Genomic DNA, 11576 nt, shown 5'->3' on the forward strand with positions numbered 1-11576 from the left:
AATGTAATTATTTCATTGAAAAAAAACTAACATTTTTAGTGCATAAAATCTTTGTGCTGTGATTATCATAATCATAAATAAACTCAAAGGGAGAATGTTTAATTATTCAAAGATTCTGACATATCCAAGCAATAAGTATTGGTATTGCATCAGCAACAATCGATACTATTATGAATTTACTTGGATCGGATCGATACAGAAATTTCCAGTAACGCCTACCCCTAGAAGACACACTGTAGGATGTTGATAAAAAGGGTGACACCCAATTAACAATAAAAAAAACCCTATATGATATAGAATTGTTTTAACATTTTTGTTTGACTGGTCGTATGAAAAAGTCTGGTGGGCGCATGTGGCCCATAGAATGTAGTTTGCACACCCTTGCTCTATATTGACACAAAGGCCTATTGTGTATTATGTCAGTTAGGGTTTTAACGCAATAAAAAGACCTACTCAGGTGGAGGAGTTGAAGCAGCACCGGACATGTTGCCTGCTGGAGTGTTCCCCTTTCCTCGAAATTGATCCGCAATGGAACCAAAACCGTCATTACTGAGTTCCTGTTGGAGAGAAAACATTGTAGTATTTAATGAGGACTTTTGCAGCGGACAATTGGTGCATGCTAGGAAGGGTGCAAGTGAACACATCTAGTGAAAAAATGTGCCTACACATTGTGTTAGGCTTTCCTGGAAGACAATGACAGCCTGCAGATTTAGGAGACTGTTCACTTTTTCCTCCACCAGCTTTAAGCATGCCATCATGTGCTCGTCCAAGGCTCTGTCAGTCGAGTTCATTGAGCTCGGCAGGTCAGTACTTTCACAGCACATGTCGACCAATGTTTGGACACCTAGAAAATGACAAGAGGCGTGATTACCTCATAGATTAGGTGCTAGACAATATCTAAAGTGGCCAAGTGATCCATTTATTTGTTAACTTATTCTGCAACACATTGAAAACAATGAGAAAACCCATCCTAAAGTAATTTTACTTGCAGCTGGTGTCCTTTAAAATATTGAATAGACTCTTTTTCCTCGCTTTGGGGGTTTGGGTTGGCATTTGGACTGTATTTGAAACACTAATTTTCTTTCTTTTACCATTTTCATTCTTGAATCAAAGAAAAGTGCCCACACGCGCAGGAAATCCCTATCATAGCTGATGTGGGCATATTGGTTGCCCCATGATTTAGCGCCTGTAGACCCCGGTAGACGAGAGGGTAGCCTCCCTCCTCCTTCTGGTGGTGGGACTTGACTTGATTGTTGTTGGTGCTTATGCACCAAACAGCAGATCAGAGTACTCACCTTTTTTGGAGTTCTTAATGGGTGTGCTTGAGAGCAGCCCCTCTGGGGACTCCCTCATACTGCAGGGGGACTTCAACCGTCACGTGCGCAATAATAGTGAACCCTGGAGGAGCATGATTGCGAGGAACAGCGCCCCGGTCTAAACCCGGGCGGTGTTTCGTTATTGGACTACTGTGCCAGTGACGGCTTGTTCCTATGAACATAAGGCCCCAGGACATCCTAGGCCGCAGTTCGATGATTGACTTTGCAGCCGATCCATCCGACCTGCGGCCGCATGTTATGGACACTCTGGTGAAGAGAAGGGCGGATCTGTTAACTCATCACCACCTTGTGTTGATTTGGCTCCGATGGTTGGGGAAGATACCGTCCGACCCGGCAGACCCAAGCGTGTTTTGGGGGTCTGTTGGGAACGTCGAGCAGAATCTCCTGTCAGAAAGTTTCAATTCACACCTCCAGCAGGACTTTGCACATTTCCAGGAGGAGGCGGGGAACACTGAGTCTGTGTGGGCCATGTTTTGTGCCTCTATTGTTGAGGCGGCTGATTGGAGCTCTGGCCGTAAGTTAGTCGGTGCCTGCCATGGCAGCAACCCTCAGACCCGTTGGTGGTCACCTCCGGTAACAGAGGCAGTCAAGCTGAAGACGGAATCCCTTTGGGCCCTCCTGCTTGTGGGACTCTGGAAGCAGCTGGCAGGTATCGGCTGGCCAAGTGCAATGCGGCTTTGGCAGTCGCAGAGACAAAATCTCGGGCACAGGAGGAGTTTGGCGAAGCCATGGAAAGCGCCTTCCGGACGACTTCGAGTAAATTTTGGTCCACCATCTGGCGTCTTAGGGAGGGAAAGCTGTGTGCCATCAACATTGTTTATAGTGGAGCTGGGGGGTGCTGCTGACCTCGACCCAAGACCTTGTGAAGTGGTGGACAGAATACTTCAAAGACCTCTTCAATCCCACCAACAGGTTTTCTTCTGAGAAAGAGCCTGGGGGCTCTGAGGTGGGCTCTCATATCTCTGGGGGTCAAAAAGCTTCTCAGTGGTAAGACCACATGGGTTAACTAGAACCGCCCGGAGTTCATTAAGGCTATGGATGCATGGTTGGTACGCTACTGCAACTTCCCGTGGATATAGGAGACAGTACCTCTAGACTGGCAGACTGGGATGGTAAACCCACGTTTTAAGAAGGGGGACCAGAGAGTGCGTATCAACTACATGGGAATCACACTTCTCAGCCTCCCTGGTAATGTCTATTCAGGGGTACTGGATCAAAGGATCTGTCAGGTAGTCGGAATCGTGGAATAGGTCTACACTCTCTGCAGGGTCCTCGAGGGAGGATGGGAGCTTGCCTATGTGTTTTGTGGACATGGAGAAGAGACATTTGACTGTGTTCCCAGGGAGCCCTGTGGTGGATGCTTCGGGAGTCTTGTCAGGGCTGCAGGGTCCCTGTATGCCTGATGCCAGAGTTTGGTCCAGAGTTTGCCCGCAGTAAGTCAGATTCAATTCCAGTGGGAGTTGTACTCCGCCAGGGCTGCTCTTTGTCACCGATTCTGTTCGTAACTTTTTTGGACAGAATTTGTAGGCGCAGCCTTGGCAAAGAAGGGGTCGGCTTTGGAGGCATTTCTGCTTTTTGCAGATCATGTAGTGCTGTTGGCTTCCACATGCCGTGATCTTCAGCTCTCCAAGTCAGAGACCATGGTTCGCAGCCTGGAATGGGTGGCAGGCTGCTTCTGGGTTGCGGAAGAAATCCTGCCCCAAGTAGAGGAGTTAAAGTATCTTGGGATCTTGTTGACGGGTGAGGGTAGGATGGAACGGAAGATGGACAGACGGATGAGTGAAGCGCCTGCCGTCATGAGGACCTTGTAGTGTGGTGGTAAAGAAAGAGCTGAGCTGAGAGGCAAAGATCTCGATTTACCGGTCGATCTACGTTCCGACCGTCACCTATGGTCATGAACTGTGGGTAATGACCGAAAGAACAAGATGCCGTGATCTTCAAGCGGCTGAAATTAGTTTCCTCCGCAGGGTGGCTGGGCGCTACCTTCAAGATAAGTTGAGAAGCTGGGTTATCCGGGAGGGTCACAGAGTAGAGCCACTGCTTCTCCTCATTGAGAGGAGCCAGGTGAGGTGGCTCGGGCAACTGATAAGGATGCCTCTTTGACGCCTCCCTCGGCGGTGTTCTAGGCATGTCCCACCAGGAGGAGGCCCCGAGGACGACCCAAGACACGCTGGAGAGACAACGTATCTTGGCTGACCTGGGAACGCCTAGGGATCTCGTTGGATAAGCTGGATGAAGTGGCTGGGGATAGAGAGGTCTGGGCTTCCCTGCTGAGGCTGGTGCTCCCGTGACCAATCCCGGATAAGTAGGAGGAAATAGATGGATGGATGGATGGATGGACCTGGGTGTCTCAAGAAGATTAAAGAAGCTTTAGCTCTTTTATATGCTAGATATAAAATCTAACAGCAAAGTTCCTATATTGAGGTTTCAATACAAAAATAAGTATAAAAAGCAGAAAGACATTAAATCCTTAAATAAGTCATTTAAATATAATGTTTGTATGCTATTTTTGTCTGCATGTGTTTCCCTGAGTTGAATTAATTTCCACTAAAGTTTATTTAAGTGTTGTTTTGGTTTTTACATATGCAAGGGTTAATAAAGACTACAAGAGATTAAATCTTTATGAAGTAAAAAATATATTGGGGAAAAAAAGAAAACTCAATGATGGTTTCACAATCAAATCTTACATCCCTGAATCATAATTTGATTGCGAGGCTCCAAAAAGACCCCAGACCTCCAGCGAAGGCACATTTTCTGTACCATTAATTTGATAGTCTGTCTGCCATTAGAATGGTTTTTCTACCATGTGGCCTCTGAACTAAAATGAGTTGAACACCCCTGATCTGAATATTCCTGTCCTGAAATGTGTTTAAAAATGTCCCATCTAAGTCCCGAATGCGCTCTGTCTCCATCACAAAAGGGCAGCGGCAGACTTTGCAACACCCAAACACAATCACTTTAAAGTACTTTCCTTATATCTGCTGGTCAATATCAATTGTAGTTAGTAGAATTGTATTTTTTATCCTGTTTGCAATTTCCGGTAGGCCGCAAAAAAACAGCAGTAACGACATACAGTTATGCATGAGAGAATACCATATGCCTAATGATAGGCTGCTGCAAATTATTCCATTTCATTGCGTACAAAACACAATATTTCACTGCTCTGATGTACCTTTTTTAAGACGATCAACGATATTTTCCATGGAGGTAATTCGCTTTTCCAAGCCAGACAGCTGCTCCTCAATGGTGTCTTGCTTGGCCGAAAGCGCTGTTTGAAGAGTTTGGCGGTCGTCAGCCTGCTCTTTCTGCTCAACAACAAAGAGCTCGCTCGACTTGCGAAGCTTCAGAAGAAAAAAAAAAAAAGCATGAGCCACATGATTTCAAATGACAGGTGAATTGAACTTTTCCGAAATCCATTATCCTAGTCGTCACGACAGTAAGTGAACTGACCTTTTTGATTCTAAGCGTCACTAACCTGAGAGATCTGCTGTTTAATGTCCTCTACTTGCCAATGCTGATAGTTGACAAAGCTCAGTAGGGAAAAGTTTTCCTCCTCCACTAATCAAAAGGAAATATGAAATGCAACTTAAGAAACCATTTTACTTTGAATTCTTGCCAGTTGTTAAATTTGGACCTACTTCCTAGGAATTTTGCCACCAAAAGGTCGAGGTCATCCTCCCCTGTTTGGATCAAGATTTTTCTGATACTATCTTCCAAATTAGCCAACTTCAGTAGCTGGTTCAGTAGATCCGCTGTGGATATTTTTTAGAATATTAACCTTCACTTATGGCAGATGGTTATGTAGGAACAATTTCCAACTAAAAATATTATATCCATCCAAAACAAGCAAGGATTTTAACAGGGTTGATGTACCTTTTTCACGGTCGGAGCCCTCTTCATCTGTATTCTTGATGTTCACCATAGCCTCAAGGCTGCAGTGCGTGGCGATTTCATGCTCCAGGTTGGTTGTTGTTTGAGTGTACTGAGAATCAAACTGAGCCTTTTGTTCCTTCAGCTTCTTCTGCTTCACCTGAATTGCCACGCTACGTGCCGTGTCACAATAAATGAACAGTTAAATATTTTGAAGTCAAACAAAGACTACAAGGCATTTTTCTCCATTGACTAGGTATATGATAAGCTGTAGATTTTCGTGACTGACTTTTGGTGCTAAACATGCGGCAGGAACAAAAATTGGGCCTTAAGCTTTTGTCTCATTGGGAGTGGAAATTGACTCTTGACCATATATTTAATATTGTGTTTCCCAGTGTTTTTTAAGTCATGGCACACTTTTTTTCAAAAAATGTTTTTCGAGGTTCTTTTGTGACCTCCTGGATGAGCCGTCGTCGCATTCTTGGCGTGATTTCAGTTGGTCGACCACTCCTGTAAAGGCTTACCACTGTTCCCAGTAGTTCCCTGGGGCCCTACAGCCTTAAAAATGACTTTGTGACCTTTCTTGGACTGATTGATTTTTAAACATTATATATATATATATATATATATATATATATATATATATATATAATTTTTTTTTTTTACGAATTTCTCAAGGAATTTCATTGGATCGTGGCATGTCAATTTTGTTCTTGAGATTTTGTAGTCTACTCGTCTTGTCTTACAGATTTGATTTAAGTAAATTCTTGATTAAACACAAGTTGTGGCAATCAATTTTTGGTGTGGCCTGTGAAATTGAACTCGGCTTTTCCAAAACTGTGGTTAGTCACAGTTACCATTTCGTATAGAGCCAGATAGGCTTAGATATTTTTGTGCCTTTATAAATGAAATTAACATTTCAAAACAGCATTTTGTATTTTCTTTGGCTGTTACAAATCATAATTTACCTGTCATAGTGATCATGTTTAGCAATGTAAATAATAACTATTTTACTCCACACTGGAAATAAATGTAAAGATGTATTTACCTGGCGTTGTTAGCTTTAGTGCACATCGCACTCAAATCAGATATTTCCTTTCGAATGGTTTGCAACTCCTATAGAAAACAAGATATTTGCGATTAAGTATCTTTTGCATTCCCATATTTGCACACGTTTGGTCCTTGATGTACACCACTTAGCACAAGTATATTACGTATATCAACCAAACATTTATCCAACTGACCTTTTTCAAATGAAGCTGAATTTGGACGAAGTCATTCTTTTGCTTCTCCAAAAAATCGATATCTGACTTTAACTGGCCATTCCTAATCATCAGCTCATTGAAGCATATGTGACCCTTGAAAAATAAATTTAATTCTATTCTCAATCAGTATGCCAGGACACATAAATGTCATTGATTGTGAAAGCTCTTAAAGGGATTCCCAAATTCTAAAACAGACAAAATGTGAGAAAATAGTGCATGTTTTTTGCATAATATTTTTATATACGTCATAGGTATATTCCAATTATTTTCAGGGATCATGCATTTTGAAGACAGTCAGTCTCATCTTTGACTTTCTGACCTTTGATGTTATGTGAAGCACACCAGCACTCGAGTATACCAATCACCCTATTCGTTTACATGTTAACTACGTAGTCGAAAATGCTTTGAGAGGTTTAAGCCAAGTTTTGGTAGTTTTGTGGAGAATGGCTAAGTGTTGTGTCACAGGTGGGTACGACGAAATGCCAAAATGTGGCGACCTGGCAAAAATAACACAGAGAACTACCATGGGCTAAACCAGCCAGGACACGGAATGCTAGCTGGCTACTATAGAGGACGAACCAGGACCAATCGGCGGAAAAGAAACGGGAGGCTTGCTGACCGAGAACATGCAGTAAGCAGCCAGGATAACAGCGAGTCACAGCAGCAACAAACACAGACCCAGCAGGGAGGTAAAACAATGAGCACGGCAGACTGGCCAGCTAGTCGACTGCTAACGGGGCTAACCTAAACCAAAAAAAACTGGAAGCCTTCCCGAGCCTGCACTCAAACGAGGAAGCTCTCTGGACAATATTATATTAATTGCAAGATAAGCGGCGAATAATATGAGAGGAGAAGTCATAATTACATACCTAAAATGAGGCAAGGTAAAAAAGGAACGCACAATGTACACAATGGCAGGTAAACTTATACCAAGCAGCTTTTGAAGTTTAAAGCACACGTCTCAAACAAAACAGAAGTTCCCCTGTGACACAGTAAGCAAACTTCCAAATACGCCAAGTTGAAATAAGCGCTATGCATTCGCTGATTACTATACTCGCTGTATGTTTTGCTTCTCGTTGTCATCCAGTTGCATCACAGCTCTAGGGGATATGGGGTCAAACTATCCACTTTGAAAATTAATTTCTCGAGGTCCGTGGCACATGGAATATTTTGGAACGTGTCTGAATGATTGTGGAAGAAACTCTACACATTCTGTGCTTAATTGACAAAAAATGGGTCTTTTATAATCCGTTTAAGGTGTGGTTGAACACGTTATTGTTATTTGTATGAGGAATATTCAGTAATAAAACGAATCCAATATTATTTATTATAGAAAGTAAAATCTAAATATTTGATGCTCTAAACATTTTCTATTTCGAAATAAAGGCCTTGCCTTAGCTTAAAAGGTTTGTGCATAACTGCTGTATGTTGAATGACTAACCTTGTACAGTTTGTCTTCTTTCGAAACTATATCCTTCAATGAACTGTCTTCATTTTTACTGTTATGGGGTGCGGTCCCTCCCCTTTGCGCTACTAGCTTCTTCTCCCATTCTAAAATCTGGAAAGAAAGGCAAAGTTGTCATTTCCACGTGACATTTTGGAGCATTCAGGAAACTGTTTTACCACAATAGGCTTCACCTCTTTTTTATAAGATGCTAGTTTGGTTTTGTTCGCCTCTAGCTCCTCCTCTATCTTCTCCTCGTTAGTTAAAAGGTAGTCAAGGTCGTGAGCAGCATTGCCTTCTATCTTTTTGTTTGAACTGCTCTGAGCAATGGTGAGGGTGTGTAAAAGTTCATCATGTTCAGCCTGGAGCTTCTGAATCTCTCGGCTGCTTAGATGAAGACAGAAAAATAAATACACTTGCGCCTAAAACCAGCAGGAGACAAGAGCATCTATGCTTTTGTGGAACATGGACATAAATGTGAGAAATGAAGGCTGTGAGTAAACAAAAAGGTAACCCACTTGCCTGTCTTTCAGCAGACGGGTCTGAATTTTCTCATCAAATGCCTGTTTGTCTTTTATAGCTTGACGATATTGTAGCTTCAATTTAAGCAGGTCATTTTCAGCTGCATTTTAAAAACAAGAAGTGGATAAAATCATACAATCCTTATTCATGGATTGGTTTTATCTGAGAGTGAAAAACTTCCAGATTCTATAATACAATCAGCAATAATGAACCAGATAGTTATGTAGTTACTGAGCAAAAACACTGTACAAAAAGGTTAAGGGAAAATATATTGCCAACCCATATTATTTAAGCCCAGTTTTTGTTTTTGATTAGTAGAGTAGTTTGAAAGAAATATGTGTTTTTACTTACGATTTTCTTCCTGGGATCGACCTCGGGCAGACCGTTTCATGGTTCATGGGAGTAGATGCTCGCATCCAGTCTAAGAACACAGTAACTGGGTAGATTTTTTTTTTTTTGGGGGGGGCTTAAAAAAAAGTTAATTTAAAGTGCATGAAGTGAAATAAAGTTGGCCATATTTCAATGAAGCAAATATAGTTCATGTAACTACTTGAGAATGATTATGATTGTATTAACAGATCGGAGGAAATAGATTTTTAGTCTAATGAAAGAGAATTGCATATTTACTATTCAGATTATCTGTATTTTTCAAATGTGACTGTAGAGTAGATTAACAGGGTGTTCACGTGAATTCCTTATAATAAAAGTGGCTAGCCTTAGGATCCATTCATCATTCAATTTTTGCATCAATTACTCACTCAGCAGACAAAAGTGTTTTTGCATTTCCCTGTAATAACATAAATGTGGCTTGCTGTTCGATCCATCCATAATTTAAACTAATTGGTGAAACTATATGACAATCATGCATAAATTTAAGGCTAGGCTTGCTGACGTCAGACAAAAGGCATTGTACTGTCAGTACGGTTTACACGCCTATGTGCTACAGTCGATAATACATAATTAGGCGCAAAAGTGTCATTATACGGTGTCTGTCATAAAACTTTAAAAACTTGGATGATAAAATTATACATTTCAAATACAAACTATGGGTCAATCATCAACATTCAACATGCAAGTGAGACATATTGCTTACCCAGTTAGGAATAAGTGAATCTTGGCAGGTTGGCCGATGCCATAAATGTCAAAGACAGGGTTTTCTACGGCCCCTGAGATGATCCTGATACATTATTGTATCATACAACAGGAATCCTATTTTTTCACTCTATGTTGCTTATTCTTGAAGAGTTTTGATTATAGTTAATAGATTGAGGCACTTTATTTTAAAGTATTTCAATTTGACTTGAAAAAATATGTCAGTTGAGTGGCTGTTAGAAAATTACAATGATTGATTTCTTTAAGGTGGGGTGTGGGATTTGAGGACTCAAGGCTGCAATCATGACTTTAAGCCAGGAGAATGTATAAGAGAATAACACGTTTTGCGTGCAAGTACATGCTTCTTAGACATGTTCCAAAAAAATGTTTTACTTTTCATCTTTTTGAATTAGGTTGGCATTTGGAGTCTGCTAAAATAAGCCTTTGATTACTTTCACGTTTGTGGGCTCTACTGACCGATAGAAATTTTAAAAAGAGACATGCAGGGACATAGATGACATCTCTCTCCAGCACTTACCCAACCCTCTTTCTTCAAACCTGATGTGTTCCGCCTTGAACAAATTTGGTGTAAGTAAGATAAAAGCAGATAGGAGCAACGGGAAATGATTGTTACCACATACTTAATTGAGAAAATATTTACCTTTCAACTTTTTAAGGAAACCTCAAATATCACACCCCACCTTAAAGTCAATTCAAATTGTGCATGAATATTGCAGGCTTCTGTCATTCAATGTTCATATAATTGGGCTTTTTATATAAAAAAGATTTGTCTGGCATAATTTAAAGCCTACTGACAGTCATAAAAAATGTTGTTTTATTTATCTGTTCAGAAATGTCCACTAGACTACAGGCTTCATTTAACCCTTGTGTGGTGTTAGGGTCTCCAGTGACCAGTTTCAAGGTTAAACAATGCAACAATAACTGATTTATGTCAAGGGCCATATTCTCAAATTACAATGTTATGGATGCATACATTGTTTGATAGGATATTGTATTAACTATATTAACTAAACTGACCCACTAGCATCGGTTAGTGGTGCCTAACACAACATAAGGGTTGAAAAAAATCACCATTCAATCATTCTGTCCCTTACATGAAGCCAATGTTTTTATTTCGCCTTGGACGCCCATGGCCTGTGCAAATGCACCCCCTCACAATGCAATTCTAGGCCAGGAAGAATACTGTATTAGCATCAACCTCGAGACTCAACCAACCTGCTTTCTTGGTAAGTTTTTCTTTATCCCATGCTCAAGGTGGTTTTCAATGGGAGCACGATTTCCATGACAACAGACTTGTCAGATTCCCTCCAGGAGCAAATAAATGCTTAGCAGGGGAAAAAAGTACTCCGTGGGAATATTTTGAAGACCTTTTGTGAATCCAGTCCTTGAACTTGACACACATTTTGTACACAACCCACTTCTTAAAAGGCTACATATTAGCTATACTCAGCGTAAACATATTAAAGACTTCAACCCACTATATTTTATTTAAATGTCAAGTAGAGAGGGGGGTTAAGAGTTGTGTTCCACCTGATAAAGCTGTTTGTCTCCCCCTGCGGGTTAGCCCAGGTTGCTAGCTCACGTAGCATTACGTCCTACAGTCAACTGAGTGCACGTCCAATGCATCATTATAGTGACGTCAGGCTAACGTTACGCTAACGGGGTCGAGAAACAGAAACAAAACAAAACAAAAAAACATATCCAGGGACTATATTTCGTATGGTTTGCAAATGCCGGTTGTGTTCTTGTCAGATTATATTTTACGCCGACTGTGAGAGTGTATTGACATGACAATAAACACGGTTGTCATTACGGGTTTGGTTGCTGCTCCCGTGGAAACGTCGTGGGTCAGCTGCGTTCTCACTTCCGCGTTTATTACATAGCGTGAAGCACTGTCATACAGAGCAAGGGGTCGTGACGTCATCGTCCACTCCCTTCCATGTACTTCCATGTAGTAAAAAAGGCGATTTTTCTTTCGCTCTATCTCTCTCACTCTTTTGCTCTATATTGTTCAGAAGTTATACA

General features: G+C 41.2%; 1 protein-coding gene across 1 annotated transcript in view; it reads right to left on the minus strand.

The window, feature by feature from the left end:
* LOC148369900 (coiled-coil domain-containing protein 63-like) overlaps positions 1-11376 on the minus strand; it is a 13718-nt gene extending 2342 nt beyond the window's left edge. The window contains exons 1-13 of the mRNA XM_088332129.1: positions 10767-11376; positions 8790-8859; positions 8439-8538; positions 8111-8300; positions 7914-8030; positions 6452-6565; positions 6256-6323; positions 5211-5380; positions 4976-5089; positions 4813-4895; positions 4510-4678; positions 666-844; positions 454-557 (exon numbers count right to left, since the gene is read on the minus strand). Of these exons, the coding sequence (XP_088188255.1) occupies positions 454-557; positions 666-844; positions 4510-4678; positions 4813-4895; positions 4976-5089; positions 5211-5380; positions 6256-6323; positions 6452-6565; positions 7914-8030; positions 8111-8300; positions 8439-8538; positions 8790-8829 (1448 nt within the window). The 5' untranslated portion in view covers positions 8830-8859; positions 10767-11376. The remainder of the gene's footprint in view (positions 1-453; positions 558-665; positions 845-4509; positions 4679-4812; positions 4896-4975; positions 5090-5210; positions 5381-6255; positions 6324-6451; positions 6566-7913; positions 8031-8110; positions 8301-8438; positions 8539-8789; positions 8860-10766) is intronic.
* Positions 11377-11576: the final 200 nt, after the last annotated feature.

This window comes from Urocampus carinirostris, chromosome 3 (genome assembly GCF_059441175.1).
Source record: "Urocampus carinirostris isolate Australia breed hairy pipefish chromosome 3, RoL_Ucar_1.0, whole genome shotgun sequence".
Lineage (NCBI taxonomy): Eukaryota > Metazoa > Chordata > Actinopteri > Syngnathiformes > Syngnathidae > Urocampus > Urocampus carinirostris.